Below are 23,232 nucleotides of genomic sequence, written 5' to 3' on the forward strand. Positions count from 1 at the left end.
TCTGACGTTTCATTAGATTATTAAAGAAAGAAGACGGTTCGATGTACCATTCTCGACTCTTAATCCTTGTTTGAATCAAGTTCCCCCTCCTCCGCGCATAGCGCGGAAGCTCTGGCGTTTCATTAGATTATTAAAGAAAGAAGACGATTCGATGTACATTCTCGACTCTTAATCCTCGCCTGAATTCGGTCCCCCCCCCCCCCTTCCGCGCGAAGCGCGGAAGCTTTCACGTTTCATTTAATTAATAGAGAAATAAGACGATTCGTTGTCTCGTGTCCTTGTCTGAATTCAGTTTTCCCGCGCGGAAGCTTTGACGTTTCATTTTATTATTACTCTTAATCCACGTCTGAAATGATTTTCGCCCATCCCCCGCGTAGCGCGGAAGCTTTCACGTTTCCCTAAATTATCAGAAAAAGAAGGCGATTCGTTGTGTCGTGTACTTTGACGTTTCATTTAATTATAACTCTTAATCCTAGTCTGAATTCAGTTGCCCCCTCCCGCGAAAAGCGCGGAAGCTTTGCCGTTTTACTAAATTATTAGAGAAAGAAGACAATTCGTTGTACTGTTCTCTATATTAATTCTTGAATGTCTGAATTCAGTTTCCCCACATGATCGTATGGAACGTTCGTTCGCAAATCTTTGCATGCACAGCCCGAGTGGTTGGTATCATGTTACCTCCCGGCAGTGCTTGTCGCAATAGCTTCTGGAAAGGAATTGTGTACTACTAGCGTTATCGGCCACTAATTAGGCCCATTAGTGACTATACAAAATATATGCTCTTCCTGGCTATTTGGGAATGTGTCAGTAAGTTTGCAACAGAAATGGAGAAATGCGAATTCTGTTGAAAATCATGTGATATCACGAACATTTATAAATCACTTGTATGAAATTTAAAATAAGTCATGGTTACGCCAGTGACATAGGCCTACATCAGTTTTTCAATAAAACAAAAATAAGATGTGACAAAGTAATCTTTCTCCAAAAATGAAAAATGTTTTATAAATGTCAGGAAATAAAATGAGTGAAAAAAATAAAAATAGAGATACAATGACGTGAATTTTAAAAAGGGTGAACGGAAACAACATAGCAATTAGTGAACTATTTTATAAGTCATACTAATGTCCGAAAATCTTTCTCCTTGTCTCCGATCTAATCACGAATTCGTCACAGAGTTCATCTATGTTTACACTGTCCAGAATTGTTTGATGTGCATTAATTGCAGATTGCTACTTTGCTACTTTTGCGCTTCGCGCTTAACATTTAGCTCGTTGCTTTTTAACGCTGCGGCTTTGCATTTGGCGCACTGCATTTCTATGATGCTGTTGATTGAACAAATTGAATAAATTCATCAATTCCTGATGAAGCCTTATGAGCGAGAATTCAATTTATTCTTGTCTCATATACGGTTGTCTCATTAACTTCGTATATATATATATATATATATGTATTATGAAAATGAGATAGCAAAATGTGTATATTGATGGTCATCTTGCGAGTAATAACCATTAACTACTCTCATCGGGCTCTCTTTAATTTTTCTCTTCATTTTTTTTTTGATGGTGAATTATTGGGGGGGGGGGGGATGATTGTACAGGCCACCCCCCCCCCCCACCTAAAATATTGGGGGGATATATCCCCCCCCATCCCCCCGGATCGACACCCATGAGAGGTTTCATTAGAATTTGAAATGTTGTAATAAGTGTACTCACTTTACGGTATCTACTAGACATAATGAAATCATATTTGGCATTTTTTTCGGGGGTAGTTGTCCTCGGGGTTATCCTCGGGGGGTAGTTGTTCTCGGGGGGTAATTGTCCTCGGGGGAGGGGGGGGGTAATTCTCCGGGGGTAATTGTCCTTGGGAGAGGGGTAGTTTTCCGGGGGTAATTTTCAGGGGGCGATTTTCTAGGGGGTGATTGACCTGCGTATCAGGACAATTACCCCCTGGAAAATCACCCCCCGGAAAATTACCCCCCGGAAAACTACCCCCCAAGGACAATTACCCCCTGGAAATTTACCCCCCGGAGAATTACCCCCCGAGGACAATTACCCCCCAAGGACAATTACCCCCTGGAAATTTACCCCCCGGAAAATTACCCCCCGGAGAATTACCCCCCGAGGACAACTACCCCCGAGGACAATTACCCCCCGAGGACAATTACCTCCCGAGGACAATTACCCCCGAGGATAACTATCCCCAAGGACAATTACCACCCGAGGACAACTACCCCCCGAGGACAATTACCCCCCCCCCCCCCTCGAAACACCATTACCGCGGCCCGAGGACAATCACACCCAGGGAATTTGTAACACTGTGACGTATAATGCGAGCTCCTCTTCAAATTGCTATTTAGAGAAAATGTCGTGAACTTTCATTTTCTTAGTTATTTATGACGGAATAGATTTGTTTCGTACAGGAGTTGTGTATAAATTATATTTATATTCGTAGCTCACATTCAAAGCCCTCGTACCCATCTGCCAAATCTTTTTGCTTGACGTACATGTATCCTCCTAGGAAGATATTTCACCCACCCCTCTCGCTCTGTATCCATTCCACCTTTGTGAAGTTTGACTTAATATGCCACGTGTATTGAATCAAATTTAATTGCCAGAAGACGCATGTATCAAATCGAATTCAATTGCCAGAAGACGCATGTATCAAATCGAATTCAATTGCCAGAAGACGCATGTATCAAATCGAATTCAATTGCCAGAAGACGCATGTTTCAAATCAAAGTACGGAATTTACATTTCTTAGAAATTTAACAATACATTAATTGCGCGCAGATGAGTACGCGTTAATACAGCTAGTCTCCCCCAAAATGGCCCAACAAAGAAATTAGGATGTAAGATATCATTATTTATGCATCCTCTGTAACTTTTCTAATCAGCTGATCGTATATTTGTCTTTGTATGTATAATGGGCCCTCATCCAAGATCTATTCCAAAATTAAGGTTCTCTTCATGTTTATAAATGTAATGTAATATATATATATATATATTTCTGTTGTCATGGTGAACTAAAATATGTTTTCTTGTACTGTAATTTATTTTGAAATAAAAATTGCCTTCAAGTTAAATATATGGTATGTACGGTGCCATATTAAAAGAAAATAAGTATCCGCACTTGGGTACATTCATCTCAATGATTTTGTAATTCCAGAGCAGCGTTTTTTCAACTGGGGTCCCGCAAGAGAATGTTAGTTACATGACAATTTTTTGGGGCAAACGTTGTGAAAAACAAATATCAGAAACGGGTAGAGTATTTATTTTCATGAGAAAATAAAATGTAAACAAATAATAAAATGTCTTTCTTCCTCGCTCGCTGACAATATTTTGCGAATATATATCTTTTATTTCGACATTACATTGTTACCAAACTCATCACAATTATAAACATGATGAATCAAGGCAACGAGAGGCCTGAATATCCTCATATTCGTGTATCAAGGTCATGACCGAATATTTCACTTTATATTCGTGTACATTCGGCGGTGAGGCGCCTGCATACCTTAAATCTGTGCTAGTGTGTTGATTACAACATTATGTTTTACCATTTTGAAAATGTCTTGTCCTTGTTTTTCTTGCTCGTTCACTAAATCAAGAAACAAATGTGCCCATACGTGTGTACATAGCACTTGACGAGTGCCAGAGTGATGCAAAATAAATAGTTTGTGAAGAATTTAAGATTGGGCGAAACTTTTCATTTCTTAAGAGGGCATCGTGTCGAACAAAAATTTGAAATAACGCTGCACAAGAGAAATCCTTCGTAGAAAACAGCAACCACAGTGTTGTTGCATACATTATAGTTAAAGTTTTCCGGGGGGTAGTTTTCCGGGGGGTAATTATCCTTGGGGGGTAATTGTCCTCGGGGGGTAATTCTCCGGGGGGGTAATTTTCCGGGGGTAATTGTCCTAGGGGGTAGTTTTCCGGGGGGTAATTGTCCTTAGGGGGTTATTGTCCTCGGGGGGTAATTCTCCGGGGGGTAATTCTCCGGGGGGTAATTGTCCTTGGGGGGTAGTTTTCCGGGGGGTAACTTTCCGGGGGGTCATTGCCCAGGGGGTAATTGTCCTAGAACCATTGACCTGATACGCACAAACACACATTCGCACACGATACACATCTATAACGAAATATCCATGGTTTGCTGGCAAATGTTGTCAGCCAGTGTAACCATGGTAACTACAATTGCATCTCTTAATAATTTTACATTAAAAATGCTCATCGATTGTATAGCCTTGTCTCCTCCATTAAAACTTCGCTGTATCCGGAGTATTAATAAGCAAAATGCATTTTTAATGATAGAAATCATGTCATACTCGCAATCCGAGAGTGCGACAGCTGACACGGTGTGCTTGCTCGCTTCGTTATTCTATTTATGTATGTAATATACAAATGTATTCATTTTACTATTATCTGTAATGTTCGTTTACCATCTGAGCACCCATTGTATGATAATTTAAGTACGTGTACTTTTATCTACACTGTAAGAAAGGAAGGGATAATATAAACAGCACCACCGCAAGTTTATTATTATTTCCTTTTAATTTTTTGATTCATTTAGACTGGTCACTATTACATCATCCGTCATCCGTCATCCATTTATTACCACAAATACTTTACTGGGGCCTACAGGCTTACGAGCTTGCTTTCATGTAGGTCCCATCATATTTCTTTTAGTTAAATAACGAATTCATATTGACCACTTATCTTTGTTATTATTATGTATTATTGAGAAGAAAAAAAACAATTTTGTACTTCATTTGAAATATGTATGTTTATGAGAAATATGAAAATAAATAAAATGAAATGAAATGTATCTCGCTCTCTTGTTTTCGTCAAGTTATCTCTTTATTTTGAAAATCTCAGTTTTGCCGACTAATGAAAGGAACAAACTCTTACCTTATTATCTAGACTTTGATATAAAATGACATGTGCGTCATTCCCCACGTCACATAGCTGAATGATATATGAAGTGGGAAATAAATAATATAGTGACATTCATGTATGTGTCAAAACAAATGTTAAAGAATTCACTGTACTGCTGTCATTAATGTTAAAAGCGAGACTTCGAAAATCGTATATATTTTTTCTGATTATGATTTCTCTTTAATCGCGGAGTAAAACTATTGATCTCGTACTTTTGACTGATTTTCTTTGTGATAGTGTCAGTCATAAAATGATATGCTCATGGTGATTTACATTAACAATTTATCAAATTTTAATTAAATTTCATAATAGTTGACTGTCATGTCACGGTGGTGGACAAGTTTGCGATCAAAGCTTTCTTCATCATGTCTGAGCGTTATGCAGTAAATATTGTATTCATTAAAACATGATATTCCAACCAGGGCTCTCTGTACACAGACATTACAATAAAAACCTTCCGTTAGAAAACCTTTCCCCCTCGGTCTATGATCTCTCTCTCTCTCTCTCTCTCTCTCTCTCTTTCTCTCTCTCAATTTCACTTTCACTTTAAAAGAAGTGAAATGAATTATGAGGAAACTCAGTAATGGTGAAACTCAAACTGCATCATTTTGATGAATTATAATAACTTGAAAGGAGAGAATTATTTCTGTATCCATTAAAAAATACATGATTCTTTCCATTAGCATGAAGCTTCTCAGCGAGTAGCAATATTTTTCATCTTAAAGATACTATGTCCCTTTTGCAACCAACATCAAATTCTGTAGAACTTTGCAGGAATTATCGAATATGTCATGATTGTCCTATCTTGCAAATACAAATGCAAATTATGCAATGAAACCCGTTTACCTTCCAGTCTTCACTTTCAGACACTATTGAGTGACTGACTGACATCTATTTTTCTTTCTTTGGTAATAACATTCATAAATTGAGCTGTAACAGGTACATGTACATAAACATTTGTCTGCATCAATAACCCACTACCTATATTGGCCAAAATTAAACTGATTGAATCTTTGTGCAGCACAAAACGAAAGACCTTTCGGTGAAATAGTCTGAAAATCAGACCATTACTTAGGTGATTGCAATCACTTAGTCGATGCGACAACTAATGGTCGTTATTTTCCCACTAAAAGCCATTTTCAAGCTCTTTCGTTTTGAGGGAAGTTCTAAATTAGTATTGTCTTCCAAATGCCGTTGGAATTTATCCTTTTCATTCTTTGGCCTGCAAATGGGACGTAGTGCCTTTAATCCGGATGTTCTCGAACAGAAAGGAGTGACAGATAAGATGGAATTGAGAAAAAAAAAGTGATGGTAGTCAATTTTTCTAAACGCATCTTGCATGCAGTACGTGCATGCCTCTATGAGCTTTTAAAGAGAAATCATTAATGTCTTGTTAAACGCCCGCGCAGAATAAGGAATATATTATGAAAATTCACTATCTTATTTAAAGCATTTTTTAAAGGGCAATCTTTACAACATCGGACTATAAAAATAATAATCATCATGTAAATAGAAAACCTTAAAATAGTAAATCTGCATGTTCTTGATGGGTATAAGTCAGAGAGTGTAAACAAATAGAAGCGAAGTAGCGGCGACAGACTTTTCTTGTGGTTAAGCGATCGCTTCACAATACAAAGGTAATGGGTTCGATTCTAAGGTAATCCTTTCTCCTATCGTTTTTATTTTTATTTGAAAATGATTTTAGTTCATAACATTGATTTGCCAATACCTTTTAAAATTATATTTAATTAAAAAAAACATAATTATATCAACTTAAAATGCAAGCAAGGAATGCGAGCGAGCTTTGACTGAAATTAAAGAAGACGTTGCTATTAGACGCTATAAATTAGGAGCACATTTAAAAGTGAAATGAAAAGGGGCACATATCCTAAGGGAAAGGGATACTTACTAGAAAAGAAAAAGAGCAGTCAAAGTAAAAAGGGGAATAATCAGAGGTGAAAATGGGGGTACTTCTCGCACCTGATAAAAATGAAGAAGGGCACTTATGACAACAGAAAAGGGAAATGATAAGGGGGCACGTGTCAAAATAATTGAGGTACTATTTGGAGATGAAAAGGGGCACTTATTACGAAGTTAAAGGGGGGTACCTCTAACATTTGAATAAAGCGCATTTTTAAGAATGAAAAGAGGGCATACAAAGGAAAAGCACTTGTCAAAATATAAGGGATACCTCTCAGATTTTAAACGAGGCAATTTTAAGAGGTGAAAGGGGCACTTATCAGAGATGGTAAGGGGAACTTCGTGTACCTGGAAAGGGGCACTCACCTGAAATGAATAGGGGCAATTGTTAGAATGGAGAGGGGCACCTATTACAAAGAAAAATGGGTATTTATCGAACGAAAAGGGCACCTGTGAGATCTTAATATAGGCTTCTATCGGAAGGGTAAGTGGCTCTTATTAAAAAAGAAAAGAGGAATTTATCAGAAGCAAAAACGGCACTTATTATCATAAGCATTTTGGCCATCGTTATCTGTGTTGTGCTGATGAGCTTTACCATGACTGTTAGAGCCCTAACTTCGATGTAAAACAATAAGACACGGACATTGCGTTTGGGCATGTGACATAATATATAATACCTCTGAAAAGAAAAAAACACAATTGTTAAGCAGGAAACGTGCTCTTTACAGACTTATTTGTTTAATGTCGATATCTTTTGTCTGGGTCTTACTGTTTCGGAATGTAATTAGGACTCTAACAGGCATATCGGAAGGCTTATCCGTACAATACAGATAATAATGGCCAAAATGCGTTTTCAACCTTGACGGCTTTTAAAACTATCGAATGACATATTTATAAAATAATGAAATACACCATTTTAAAGCCGGAAACATGCACGTTCTTTACTCTCATAATTATAATATTTCATGTACAAGCATTTATTTATTTTGTTAACTTCAACAGATAAAGCGTTTTTGAAAAAAAAGAAAAAGTATGTTATCATTATTATTATTACTATTATTGTTTTAAACGATAAGGAAATGGATTTTCTCCCCTCCACATTGATTTTCATTTCCAACAAATTAACAAACATATATTCAAGGTCATTTATATTTATAACATGAATACAATTGACTACTCAAGATACAAATATTTGTTAAACTGTCGAGTTAACAGAAGACATAGATATTTTCAATAATGTATTCCTGATATTCATGAACAACATTAAAAGGAAAAAACAATACAACAAACACATAATATTATCGTTTGATTATTGGGCTATATACAACTACTTTGTTGTGACCACTGCTAGTGATAAAAAAAAAATCAGAAAAGTATCTTTTTATATAAAAACAAATCCTAAATTGAAACCATTTTCTTGTTAAATTATTATTTCTACAATTAAAATCTGCAAATATACTTTTCATTTTTGAAATAATTTATAATCGAAACTCTTATATTATCAAAGTCGGCAATGTTTTCTTTATTTTGAAATTATACACCATCTGTCGCACCACAATCAGTATACAATTCGATGCATAATTATTTGAACCTCTTAAACCAAATAATTATTTTGTTCTTTCTGTTCAAATCTTGTAGTGAAAATATTATTCTATTTCCGGTTCCAGTACATAGTGTTCCATCCTTTCCCAAATAATTATGTTTAACATACGTACATTCACATAGCAGATGTATAACTGTTTCACTCTGTTCATTACAAAATGTACATTCTTTTCTTAGGACTATATTAATTTTAAACAGTAAATCATTCGCATATAATATACGTTGCAAAACCTTAAACTGAAACCATCGTGGTACAACTAAATCCAATGGAACAATATGTTTCCCAAATCTTGTCATACCGGTCGAAAATGCATTCCCATTTAAGAAAACTTTTACTTTCTCCTTTTCTTCTCTTTAACAAAAGTGCATAGATATGTGAACATCCTTCAATACGTTTCATAACCAATGCCATTGTATCTGGTAAAAGGGGTTGTGGTACCCTGCTAAAAAAGTATTTATTGCTAAACCCTTCTGTAATTGCATCGCTTAGTCCACGATAAAAAAAAAATCTATTTTAATATTATAATTATCTTGGAAATCTTCCAGAGAGGAAAAAAAGTCACCATTTGTCTTTAAAATATCATTGATAAAACGCACGCCCCTCTTACACAATTCTTTACTATAAATTATGTTGAGCTATTGCCTATTTTAATGTAATCATTATTCCATAAGGTTTAACAGGAAATGTTATCACAATGCGCAGATAAGAGTGTATTATAAGCCATGAACATTTCTTTCTAAAACGGGTTCTTTGTTTTACCTGCCAGTTCCCGAAAATAATTGTTTCCCATGTAAAACTTTAAATCATACGGTTCAGACAAGAACCATTGCAAAAGACACAGGATATTGCGGTCTATTGAGCCATTTACTAATATCTTAATCCAGGAAATTTTTAATGATTGGCAATGTGTATATATCTCTATCAATATTTGACCCCTCCGTCTACATAACTGTGTGATATTTGATTTCTACTTATTTTATTTGGTTTCTCCCCCAAATAAATCTATGAAAGTGATTATTGATATCTTTCAAAAGATTTCACCTGGATTATAGGGAGAGACAAATTCAGGTAGTTTAATTTGGATACCAACAATGATTTAACGGCAGTGACTCTCCCAAGAACAGTTAAGAATCGTCTTAACCACGATGTCATTTGACTCCCGATTTCTTTAAATTTTTCATTAAATTGTGAATTATCAATGTGTGCAAAGCTGTACAAAAGTCTATACCGAAATATCTGAAATAATCATCAAACACCCAATTTAGATTTCTATCCAAAAGAACGCCATCTCTCTTGTTTTTATATCCTCCAATCCATATCGCATGTGTCTTATGTATATATTAACTTTTAAACCGGACATCGCATTATATTCATCTAAAATGTTTAATGCTCTGTTGAATTCTATTACTGACCCGTTCAATTTTAGTAGAGTATCATCTGCATACTGAATTATTTCAAGTTGTCTATTAGGTAAGCTCAAACCAACAATGGAGTCGGAATTTCTAAACAAAATACCTAGTATTTCGGCGCATAATAGAAATAAATAAGCCGACAGGGAACTCCTTAACGACATCCTCGCTCAATTGAAAATCTTGGAGATGGATGTCCATTTATTAATACACACAGTCAGGACTGACTATTTTCATAGAATACATTAAACCATTTTACAATAGAGGGATCAAACTTTAAAAATTGTAATACTTTTCTAATAAAATCGTGAGAAATAGAATCAAATGCTTTTTCAAAATCTATAAGCAGCAATAAACCAGAAATATCATTGATATCAGTATACAATAATTATATCATATATATATATATATATATATATATATATATATATATATATATATATGTATATATAACAATTGGATATTCTCTCCAATGAAGCGCCCTGACATAAAACCTTTCTGATTCTCATGTATAAGAAAAGGAAGCACGTTCTTCAATCTGTTTGCTATACAAGCGGAACCTAATTTATACACCACGTTCAATAAAGATATGGGTCTCCAATTTGTTAAATATTGTCTATCTTTATTATCTTTGGGAATTAATGTGATGACTCCCAACTTCTGTGTATAGGACATGCCGGATAAAATGCAGAGGAAGACGGAAAAGATCTTCGATAAGAAACATAATTATATCAAAGCGAGCTTTGGGTGAAATTAAAGAAAAAGTTGCTCTTAATGGTGAAAGGAAAAGGGGGCACATATCCAAAGGGGAAAAGACGCGTATCAGAAAAGAAGTCAAAGTAAAATGGGGAGTTATCAGAGGTTAAAATGGGGCACTTCTCGAATCCGATATAGAGCACTCACCGGAGATGGAAAAAAAAGAGCACTTAATATGACAACGGAAAAGGAGCGCTTATTGCTAAGGAAAAGGGCATCATGAGAAGGGAAAATGGCACTAATTAAAAACGACAAGGAGGCAATTTTCAAAATAAAAGGGGCAATTATACAAAGTTGAAGGGGACTCCTCCCAAACCTGAATAAGGGCAGTCACCGGAGATGAAAAGGGGCACTTAAAAGAATGAAAAAAGGGCGTACGTAAAGAAAAAGATGCACTTATCAAAACAAAGCCATAAGGGATACCTCTCAGATTTGAAAAGAGGTAATTGAAAGAGATTGGAACAGGCAACTATTAGAAATAAAAAGGGGCACTCGTCTGAGGTAAAGGGGGCACTGATAAAACAGAAAGAGAGAGAGAGAGATAGAGAGAGAGAGAGAGAGAGAGAGAGAGAGAGAGAGAGAGAGAGAGGGAGAGAGAGAGAGAGAGAGAGAGAGAGGGGGGGAGAGAGAGAGGGGGGGAGAGAGACTCAGAGATGAGAATACGATCTAAAGTCTGAAATTTTCATTAATTTGTATAAGGAGGGAGAACTCGCGGTTTGTATAAGGGGTATTCTGTGTCTGCCCCTGAAAAGGTGCTAGGCCTATTTGTATTTTACCTCTTTCATACACGTGATGACTAACAACAACAACAACATCAATGTCTTAGTCTTAGGCTTCCTTCATGCTCTAAGCTATTTTCCAGCAAGGCCTTGAATGTGTGAAGTATTTCCATAATATACTTCTCCTAATACATATTGATGGCGCTCTTCACAAAGAATGTGCGGTGCTTTATTGATTTGTTTGGGTCATATTTAAAATAATCATTGAATCGGAAAGAAGATAAACGTATTTTATCAGCAGCTATTCTCACAGTAAAATATGAAAAATAACAGGCCTTTGTTTCAATTTGAGTTCGGTAGGTAATTCTATGAACCAGTAGTTTGTCATTATCCATTTAATAATATTACAAAGGGAAAGGGGCAATTATCAGAAGTAAAATGGCACTAATTAGAATGGATAAGGGGGACACGGGTCAAACTTTGGGCTAATATTTGGAGATGAAAAGGGCACTTATTACAAAGTTAAAGGGGGTACCTCTAAAATTTGAATAAAGCGCGCTTATAAGAATGAAAAAAGGGCATACCAAAGGAAAAGAGGCACTTGTCAAAATATAAGAGACACCTTTCAGATTTGAAACGAGGCAATTTTAAAGCTTATCTGCATTCCGTAGTTTACAGGAGGGATTAGACTGCCCTGCAAGGTCACTGGACAGATGGTTATCTCATCAACTGAGCTCTCAGTTAACATAAGAAAAATAGGATCATGGGGGACCAATGGTCACCGATTAGGCATTGTTTGTTATATAGAGGGCGCAAGTAGCTTCAAGTAGTGCAGTGGGCCTTTAAGAGGATTGTAAGAGCACTTCCCTTGTCATCTCTGATTAATGCCACCTTTATTATGACACATGCCCCGGTTTTTTAAATAAATAAGTGCCCTTTTTCCTTCAGATAAATGCCATTTTCTTATTTTAATAAGAGCCACTTACCCTTCTGATAGATATCTCTATTAAGATCTCATAGGTGCCCTTTACCCTTCGATTTTTCTTTGTGCCCATCTACATTCTCTCTTCCCCGTCATGTACCTGGAAAGGGGCACTCACCTGAGATGAATAAGGGCAATTGTGAGAATTTAGAGGGGCACAAAGGAAAATCGAAGGGAAAAGGGCACCTATGAGATCTCAATAGAGATATCTATCAGAAGGCTAAGTGGCTCTTATTAAAATAAGAAAATGGCATTTATCTGAAGGAAAAAGGGCACTTATTTTTAAAAAAAACCGGGGCACGTGCCATAATAAAGGGGGCATTAATCAGAGATGACAAGTGGCATTCATCAAAGATGCATGATATGGATTCTTGTCTGAAGGGGAAGGGGCACTTATTACAAAAGAAAAGGGCACCTGTCAGAGTCAAATGAGCACCTGTCAGATTATAGGGGCAATTATCATAGGTGAAGGGGGCACTTATCAGAGGTGCTAAGAGGCACGTATTGGAATGTGGAACGGGAACCTATTATAAATAAAATGGGGCACTAGTCTTATCTGAAGTAAAAGGGAGCACCTTTCCTATGTAAAAAGGGGCACTGTATGAGGTACTTGAAAAAAGTGTGGGGGCACTGTGCCCTATGCCCTCGGCTCCGCCGCCTAGCTCTGGTGCTATCTAATTCCTACCGCTCCAACCTCTTTATTTACCCTACCTCTACTGCCATTCTCTAGTATACGCCGATCTACTTCCCCCTCACTACCACTTTACTCCTATCCTAACTCGACTAACAATTTTCATCTATAATTCTTTACACCTTTACCTAACCTTTCTTTCCTACCACTGCTATGTCGACATTACTTCTACTCAGGCGCGTACGCAGGATTTTTTCAAGGGGGGGGGGGGGGGGGTTTAACATTTATAAATCGGTCCGAAAATTTCGCAACGACTCAGCCAGCCGCTGAATAAGCGGGGAGGGGGGGGGGGGGGGGGGGGGGGGGGGGGGGGGTAAGAGGACACATTTTTTTTTTTTTTTGGTCCCAAAAAAATCGCAACGGCTCAGCCGACCGCAGAATAAGCGGGGGGGGGGGGGGGGGGGGGGGGGGGGGGGGGGGGGGGGGTAAGAGGACACATTTTTTTTTTTTTTGGTCCCAAAAAAATCGCAACGGCTCAGCCGACCGCAGAATAAGCGGGGGGGGGGGGGGGGGGGGGGGGGTAAGAGGACACACTTTTTTTTTTTTTTGGGTCCCAAAAAAAATCGCAACGACTCAGCCGACCGCTGAATAAGCAGGGGGGGGGGGGGGAGGGGGGGGGGGGGGGGGGGGGGGGGGGGGGGGGGGGGGGGGGGGGGGGGGGGGGGTAAGAGGACACTTTTTTTTTTTTTTTGGTCTCGAAATTTGGAAATTTGACATTTTGCTCCGTTGGGGGGGGTTAAGGTCACCTTTTTTAGGTCGGCCATGGGAATAAATTTTTTTTTTTTTTTTTTTTTTTTAATAATTAAAAAAAAAAAAAAAAAAAAAAAAAAAAAATCCAAAAGGGGGGGGGGGGGGGGGGGGGTTTTTTTTTTTTAGGGGGGTTTACACACAAAAAATTTCCAAAGGGGGGGGTTTTAACCCCAACCCCCCCCCCCCCCCCCCCCCCCCTGCGTACGCGCCTGCTTCTACTTCTACTAAATACTGCTATCTCTTGTAAACTGCCCTTCCCCCTCAACCCTGCAATATGCCCGTCGATCGGAGATGTTCCTTAGATAGATTAAACTACTAGTAAATTAATGTTTGATTCGATTTGATAAAAATCAGTTATAATTCGTTTTTAATAGCGCTTTCGAAATATTTCAATATTAATCTTACGTAGAGAGAGAGAGAAAAAAAATGATATGTAGGTGTGGTTCCAAGAATTCAAAGCTATATCCTGGTTTCAATATCGGAATCTATCTTTTTCTTTTTTTGCAGGGGTAATCATGACGTCACTATAATGACTCACCTTTCTACTATACTCTGCGCTGGTGATCTTAACGTTCAATTATTGGAAATCTGATTATTTGGTTGCAGACGTAAACAAAACTGGCTGAATGCCCTGCATGCTGCGTGTAAGCCGAGTGCTAAAAATGCTAAAGTGCGTAGTGCTAATAATTATGAAGCCTGCATGCGCCCGCGCCCGTCGACACTGTCCTCTATAGGCTCTATAGCTGTCTTCATAGATTGGTGCATATTCATATTTCAAATGGTATATAATATTACTTATCTATATCATAACTTTATGAAATGAAACATTTACTAATTCATTTAACATGGCTAAGCAAAGACAAGACAATTTTTAATTGTTACCCAGTTCAAAACAAATCAAAACTTGATATTTCAGGAAATTGTCAACCAATTTTCCTTTAAGAGTGCTACGATCAAGTATATATAAAATTTGGAGCCTTTCAATATGTGTTGAATTGAAGCGTATGTAATAGTTTGTGATGGTGGTAGATATATATATACGGTTAAATCTTAAATAGAAGTAGTGTTAATGATTAGGGGATGTTACTTGTTAGATTAGATGGGTACCAAATCGTGCAATATGTAATCCCATCATAGCTTTTTTTAATTATCTAAAATTATTACAATACTTTAATTATTTACGTTAATGTAACTCGATTTAACTGAGTAAAAATAATTCAGTAAAATAAGTAAATTCTACTTAAGATGCCGTAGGTAATATTCACTTAATAAAAATAAGGCAATTATTTTCCTCAATTTTATTGAGTTATTTCGACTATTATTTTTTTACAGTGTATAGGCATATACTGTCGCTCATATAGTTGGAATATTTTTTTTTTACCCCAATTTATGGAATTATTTTGACAATGGTTTATTCTAATTGATCTAGATAATAGTATACATTATCAGGTTTATTATATTATAATTTGCCAGTGTTTGTTTTGCGTGACTGCTAAAGCATGTGTATGCTACTATGCTTATCAACCAGGGGACCTACGCCCTTAAAAGTATTATGTCCCATTTGCAGGCAAAAAAAATGAAAAAGTTAAATTCCAACTGCATTTGAAAGATAATACTAATTTAGAACTTCCCTAAAAAAGATGGGGCTTGAAAATGTCTTCAAGTGGGAAAATAACGACTATTAGTTGTCAAATCGACTTTTGGGCTATAGAGCCCAAAAGTAATAGTCTTGATTTTCAGACAATTGTACCGAATGGTCATACGTTTTATGCTGCGCAAAGATTCAATCAGTTTAATCTTGGCCATCACAAGAAGTGGGTTATTGACAAATGCTCATGTACCTTTACAACTCTTTTCATGTATGTTATTACCAAAGAAGAAAAAAAAGCCAGTCAGTACGTCACTCAATAGAGTCTGCCCGAGTGAAGTCTAGCAAGTAAACGGGTTTCCTTGCATAATTTGAATATGAGGACACTGCTAACGTTTAAATTTCACAGATAGGACAAATTACATGACATATTCAGAATTCCTGCAAAGTTCTAGCATGTGAGGTTGGCTGCAAAAGAGTACCTTTAAGATATAAATGACAGTAATGAGGATTAATGTCCCACAAAAGGGCACTAATATGGCACATCGACACGGTTTTGATCCTGGGGCCTCAAAGTTACGAGGCCATTGCTTTGCCACTGAACCATGACTGTACACAGCGGGGGCTAGTAGGGGGCAGTTCCCACAAATAAAAAAACAACAAAGAAAATGCAATACTTTTTTTTCATTAATTCATTGAATTTTACCCCGGTCCCCAACATAAAAAAATCCTCTGTACGACCATGCATTATGGCTCAAGGCATGGGCACACAGAAGATTTGTTTATGTTGGGTACCGGGAGGAAAATTCAATAAATTATTGATAATGATTACAGAGATGAAGAATGAAATTAAATGAGACAGGAAAGTAATACAGGTGAAATATAGACAGAAAGAAAAGAAAGGGAAAAAAATAACGAAAGCGAAGGGGGAGTGATCGGGTGAGAGAAAGTGAAAGAGAGAGAGAGAGGGAGATACAGACAGACAGAGAGAGAGAGAGAGAGAGAGAGAGAAAGGTAAAGAGAGAGAGAGAGAGAGAGAGGGGGGGGGGGGGGGGGGGAGTGGGTTAGAGGGAGAGATCAAGAAATCGAGGGGTACGGTAACTTCAGCTGTTACACGCTATTTCTCGTCTCCGATCATCTAGCACTCATATTCTTACATGTAGCTTATCTACCGCAGCTCAGGTGAACGATCGACATCAGCGGACGAATATCGCTTGTGTTTATTTTTTTTAAATTGCAGTTTTTCATACTTTCCAAATGAACGGGAAAATACTTTTCACGCTCACCCTTCTATTTGGGGTGTCTCGTAAGTATAAAATTACTAATTGTATCTTTATGATAACCATGCCATATAATTTTAGACCAAAACTGAGTAGACTACAGACATGAAGAGTACAACGAATGATAAACAACCTTTTTTTTTTTACGTGTAGAGCCTACACGATACGTGTATAAATAACTCCTTGGCCAATGTGAATGTGCACATAACTAGTGAATGCAACTAGACTCTAGAGAGACTAGATCTAACGTTAGAGAAGCGTAAATACTTGCGTGTGGGACTATGTAATTGTAAAGACTGGCCAAGTTCTACTTGAAATTCTTCAAGTGTATGATCGGGTGACCAAAGTTTGCAGAGATTAAAAAAAAACATAAGGAAATTTGCTATTCGATCCATTAATTATTTCTCATAATTTACACAAATCTATTGCCTTTTGGTCTAAGCGGTTTGCCGTGAAACCTGTGAAAAAGTAGTCTAGGCCTACTAAATCTAGTAATATCAACGTTTATCCGAAAAATACTCAAAAAATAACAACAAAATTGACACGAAACAGGTAATAAACATAACAAATTTTAACTCATGATCTTTATGTGGACATTTAATGAATATTTACTTCATTTTGGGTATGTTGTAGTAGGGTATCTCCACACCGGAGTTACGGGTCAAATTTTGGATAGGTTTCTGAACAAAAGCCAATAAAAATTGGTGCAACTAGACGTCGAGAGGTCTATTCAATTTATCATTCTTTATGGTCAACAACTCTCAAAGTGGATGTCGGATCGGACTGTGCTTCAACTCCAGAAAAAAGTCATTAAAAGAAACGAGACCTTTTTTTATTCGCGCACAGAATTTTACAGCTGATCTATCAGTATCACAAAAAGCAATCAATCAAACAGGGTCTAGATCTAGAAACTAACTGCATATTTTGCAGGCAAAGTATCATAGGTCTACAATCAGTTGGTAGGCCTACCACTTTTTACTAACAATTTTGATGACCTCTGCTCTCAAAATAAAGATTTCCAGACCGTTGTTTAAGATTTCATATTTTTTCGGAGCTGATCTTTTGTCAATATTGTCATAATTTCACACCCAATTCAAATTCAATAGAAAATGTAGTGTCTGGGTAATTTTAAGTTCATCTTTCCATTGGTGGTGTCTGATTTTTGAGAATTTTTTTAAGGTCACACATGAAGTATGGTCACCGCAATCGTACCAAATTCATGATTGTTAAAGATTTGAACCCAATTTATTAAAAATATCTTTTCCTGGGGATTTTTAATTTGATGGCAAACATTTCAATTAAATTGTGTAATGATGTGAAACAGGATGTCATTTAACACTGAACTGTGCAAGGATTTTCAAAACAAATGTGTTTAGAGACGACTATTGATGGAAGAATACAAAACTTGGGTTTTGTGTTTTATGCAGATCTGGTATTCTTTTATCAATATTCAATGTTTGGGCTTCCAACACCTTAGAGATGCTTGAATGATTTTTACCTCATTCCTCTAGATAGATGTTATGTGATTCTTCTCTATTTTGTGAGAAAGCAAAAATATAACGAAAGAAGTAGAAAATGGGCTGGCAGGAAAAAAAGGGAAAACTAGAAACCAATTTCATTTGATGTTTAACATACCATTACCAGACCTTTGTACACACTCCTTAAAAAAAAAAGTATGAAAGAGGAAAAAAGGAAGTAAATTTCGATTGAATAAAAAGAAAAAAAATATTTTCATTTCATCTGTTAACAGTTAATATGAAATTATTTCTCTTGCATGTTTTACCATCAGATTGTGAGAGACTGAATCGCCATGTCAGACATTATGAACTCCTTAGCTACAACACTCATGAGTTACATGCTAAGCATGAACGATCCAGACGATCGGTAGATGCCTTGCAAGAAGTGGAACTTGACTTTGAGGCACACGGAAGGTAAGATATTCAGTCGTACGTTCAGACATAACAAGGGCATGTTAAAGCCCCACTGCACTACTTAAAGCTACTTGCGCCCTCTATATAGCATAAAATGCATAATCGGTGCCTGTTGGATCCCCATGATCCCCTTTTCCTCCGTCAGACATTTAAATGCTAATTTTATTGGAGGAGCTCGCGCCTTTGAATGTTTTTTTAAACAGATATATGGCGCCATACAAATGCTGTTTATCATCATCATCAGGTTAATTGTGAGCTGATTTGATGAGATAACCACCTGTCAGTGATCTTGCAGGGAGGTCTAACCCCCTGGCCAAACTATTGCAGATGGGCTTTGAATGGTAACACTAACATCCTTATTAATTTGATTAAAGGTTGTCAAAGCAATTAAAGGAATAGTTGAGTTCTGTTGCAGAGGGCACTACACAAAATAACTTTTTTTGTGAGATAATGAAAAACTGAGTGTCAAATTTGAAAGAACATAATAATTATTTAAATGACAAAATCATCTTTGTTTGATCAAAAATTGGTTCAGAGACGGCTGAAATACAATGATTTCTAATACTTGTTTACCACCACAAATATTAGATATTTTGAAAAATTTGAAAAAAACCGTTGAAAAAAAAGAAATAATGCCTTTTACATGTACATGTACGTCGAATTTCAGCCAATGCCGATTTGGTTTTTTTTGTTGGCATTTTCGTGTTGCTTATATTACGCACAACCAGCCGGCCCATGTATTGTTATTTTTAATTATATATTTAATTAACGGACATGTGTTTTTTTTAAAGTGGAGCTGAATTGGTATACTCGTATTGGCTAAATTTCACACATTTTGGAGTCTAAAGTTACCTTCATAGCAATTTTAGGTTCTAAAAGGGTACTAGAAATGTTATAGATAAGAATAAGAGTAATAACCATTGACTTAGAAGGCATTTGCAGTCTGAAAAAAGAACTCAACTATCCCTTTGATAGAATAAATACAGTCACGATTTTTAGATGTAAGAGTCTGAAAATTGGCCGATGTAAAGCTCGGTACATACATGTAGGGCGTACAACTCAGAGACTGGCAGATCGAGTAAAACAGCATGTGCCTTCCTTTATTTGAAACCGCCAGAACGGCACGCGTTCACAACCGCCGCGCTCATGCAAACTGGGAAATGGCCAGACGACAGACAACGCCAACTCTGACATCGCTCAGCACTTGCTGAACAATACTGTTCATCTTGGTTCAAATTTCTCTGCTGAGTGAGAAACTTTACTCATCTGCGCATGCTCGAAACCTCACACATTCAGTTGACTGACCCTCTTCTATGCAGACAGAAAGAGTTTGTTCAGACGCTCGTATTATTTTAGCGATTATCCCGATATAACCCACTGGCAATACCCACTGGCCATAAGCCTAATTTACTGTTACCTTAGACAGCCAATCAGAGCTTGTTATATTCGCACCTTGTTCCTTTTAGTTTCCGTTTATATTGTTCGATTTCGGCTTTCTGTTTCATTCTTACGTTATGTTCTGATGAGTAAAAGACGAAAAGCTTAAGTATGGCTCTTTTCAACGCAATTCTCTGATTTTGTAGTACCAATCGTCTTTTCAGATGTAAGAGTGTTTTAGGACAAGACAAGACATGAAGGCAGATTTTTTTTAAAAACATGAATGTATGCCAAACAGGTAATAACACTTTAAAGATGTATTTGGGAAAACAGCACATGCAGTCAAGCTACAGTACACTGGTCCATGCATGCATGGTCTTATGGTGCCAAGAGGTGCCGTTTGTTCATGACTTGCTTGAATGCCTTGCATAAGCGCTCAGATTTCTATAAAAAAATAAAATTAAACTCTCACTATCATTCCTTGATTAGCAATATGATGAGCTCTTTCCATCTGGAAAAGTACTTTTGTTGCTAAATGAACTTGATAATGGTATATTTTGTGGTGAACATTTTCGAGGAATAGATCTCTATCAGGAAATATCACAGTTATGAAAATATTTACATATAAATCTCAAAGTTTCCCAATACATAGGTATCATTTCCTTGTACTGTATCACTCACAAATCTTATCAAATGTACATATCTCAGTTTCGCATAAAATGCAAAAGAATTCAATATGTTGAATATCTTTTTGATTAGATCGTCCAAACTATACTATATTCTTTTCGTTTGACCTGTAATTTGGATGGGTGCGGAAAATGAGGTTTTAATTTGCCAATATGCAATACTGAAAGGGAAATATTTGTTATTCTACTGTAATTCAGCTTTCTATTGATATAAAGTTTTATTTTCATTGGATAGGATCTTTAAAAAGCCTGCTGTGCATGATTAATTAAAGCAAAATGGTTGGCAATTTGTAATTCAATTGTCATGATGAATGCAGTACCATTGCCCCTTACCATGTACACAACATTAGGTATTTTATCAGAACGTGCCCATTTAGCTGCTTTTTTACGTTGTAAGAATTCTTTTTCCCATTGCAGAACCAGGTCTTTTTGAGAAGGAAAAAAAAAGACTTTTATTTATAAAGACAATTGCATTAATGAGGAATTTTGCCAGTCTTCATTTTAAACATTTGAGATAAACCCCGAAAAAATACATAAAGGTAGACATTTTAAAACAAGGTTTCATCAAAATCTGATAACATGAGCACTTGCTGAGTCACTACACACTTTCGCATTTTACAAGAGATGTTTGCAAATGGAACTGCCTCCTCATCCTCCCCCTCCCCCAACAACAAATATACATATATTTAAAAATTAAACAAATTAAAAAAAACAATAAATAATAATACTGATAATAATATTAAATGAATTAAATAAAACAAAATAGTTACAAAATCAAAAAGTGTGAGCATGATAACATGAAAAGTGTTTCAGAATCAGTCATGTCCTTGATTATTAAAACTGGCTTCCCAAAACCCAAGGAACCGTGTTATGACTTTAGCCGTGCTCAATTAAATGTAGGCCTATTTGATACTCTAAATTGTATTTTTCACACAGGAGGGGTAGTGAAAGGAAGCTACACTATCAGCCTTTTCACACACAGCTAAAATTCTGTAAACATGACTAGTATAAACGTGTTTCGAACGTGTTTAAACTAATCACGAGCCTTTCACACACAGAAATTTCGTTGCGATCGTTAATAGTTTCGTGATTAACTACTGCTCGTAAAATGCGCAGTAGTGCCATTGCGCATTGAAGGTAATGTCATGTCAATCAAAGCGCACGCTCCATCCAGTTTAAACACGTTTAAACACGAATTTCCTTTCACACACAAAATGTCAAGCTCTCTAGATACGAACTTCGTATCTGCAGCCTGCTTTTAGGGGCGTATGGATCGCGACTTCGTATCTATCCCAACATCGTATAAACGATGTTCACACTGGGAAATTTTGTCTATAAACATGTTTAAAACTGTTGAGTGATTCTAATCATCTCTAGATACGATGAATTTTAGCTGTGTGTGAAAAGGCTGTATGTACAATGTAGTCTGGAGAAGTCTTTAAAATGTTGAAGATCTGTTTGCATATTTAATTTCAAGGCAGTAGGTGTATAATTATCTTGCCCACATATACATTTGCCTTCTATTTTGGACCGTATAATCCCCCATTTCATGCATTTACTTGCATTAAAGGAATAGTTGAGTGTTGGTCAATACTCACATTAGCGAACGAAACTATGATCTAAACATAAAAAACATACAATAAATGTCTAAGAATGCATCATTGAAGATATAAATCCGAAATATTACATTAGAGTGAATTTATATGCAAAAAACCTGTTCGACTGCAAATGATTTTATTTATCAAAAATTTTACTTTCGAGGCGTGTTCAGTGTAATTGTATAGCGCCACCTCTCGGTCAAGCGGCAGCACACCGTGAATTTTCGCCAAGACGACGATCGGATATGGGCGTGCAAGTAATATCCGAACCATGTCTATAGCGCGCTGACTGATTTATATTGTACACATTATGGTATGCGAGGCCTGCACATAATTGCATGGTCTGTGGTACTGGTAGCGCTATTGTTTTTGAGCGCGATATGCGAATACTGTATGTGTATGTAGTGCGAGTACGCTCGACCTAGTAGTAGTGTATGTGTATGTATTGTACGTCGTATGACCCAGTTGATTACTTCTACAGTGTAAAGAAAGTGGCTTACTCTATCTATCAACCAATATGTGAGACAACGCAAGGGCAATTTTGTATTTCGTTTGTAGGAACAAAGCTGTGGAATGATCTCCCAGATGAAATTAGATTAAAAACATCGAGGTTATCTGTCCACCTACCTTCTATGTAAATGACGTGGGCCTTCGTTTTTCCTTTTATATTACTTGTCTTCCTTTTATAATATGTGAAGAGTTTCATTCCAAAAGGAGCCAAATCCACTTTGGGTACTTCTGAGTAAATTGCCTTTTTTATTTCTCCACTTTCCCTTTAGCCATGTATACCTTCATGTTGTTATATATGTTAAAGGTGTCACCCTGCATGGACCTGATTATCTGCCAATAATGATAAAAAAAAATCTTCCCTTCGGCTTTTCTGATGTTTACTAAATTTTTTTATTTTTTATTTTCGTGGATTTAGCTCCTTTTGGAATGAAACATGTTATTGTACCTAAAAAATAAAAAATAAATCATATTTTCTCAATAAAGTCACTGAAATTTTATTCAAAT

At 36.7% G+C, this 23,232-nt stretch overlaps 1 protein-coding gene across 1 annotated transcript in view; it reads left to right on the top strand.

Moving 5' to 3' along the window:
- Positions 1-16,508: 16,508 nt before the first annotated feature.
- Positions 16,509-23,232, top strand: part of LOC755122 (disintegrin and metalloproteinase domain-containing protein 10) — a 56,329-nt gene continuing 49,605 nt past the window's right edge. Inside the window, exons 1-2 of the mRNA XM_030972242.1 lie at positions 16,509-16,652; positions 18,416-18,557. Coding sequence (XP_030828102.1) covers positions 16,604-16,652; positions 18,416-18,557 — 191 coding nt within the window. The 5' untranslated portion in view covers positions 16,509-16,603. The remainder of the gene's footprint in view (positions 16,653-18,415; positions 18,558-23,232) is intronic.

The sequence above is a fragment of the Strongylocentrotus purpuratus genome, unplaced genomic scaffold (genome assembly GCF_000002235.5).
Source record: "Strongylocentrotus purpuratus isolate Spur 01 unplaced genomic scaffold, Spur_5.0 spur5_scaffold_6, whole genome shotgun sequence".
Taxonomy (NCBI): domain Eukaryota; kingdom Metazoa; phylum Echinodermata; class Echinoidea; order Camarodonta; family Strongylocentrotidae; genus Strongylocentrotus; species Strongylocentrotus purpuratus.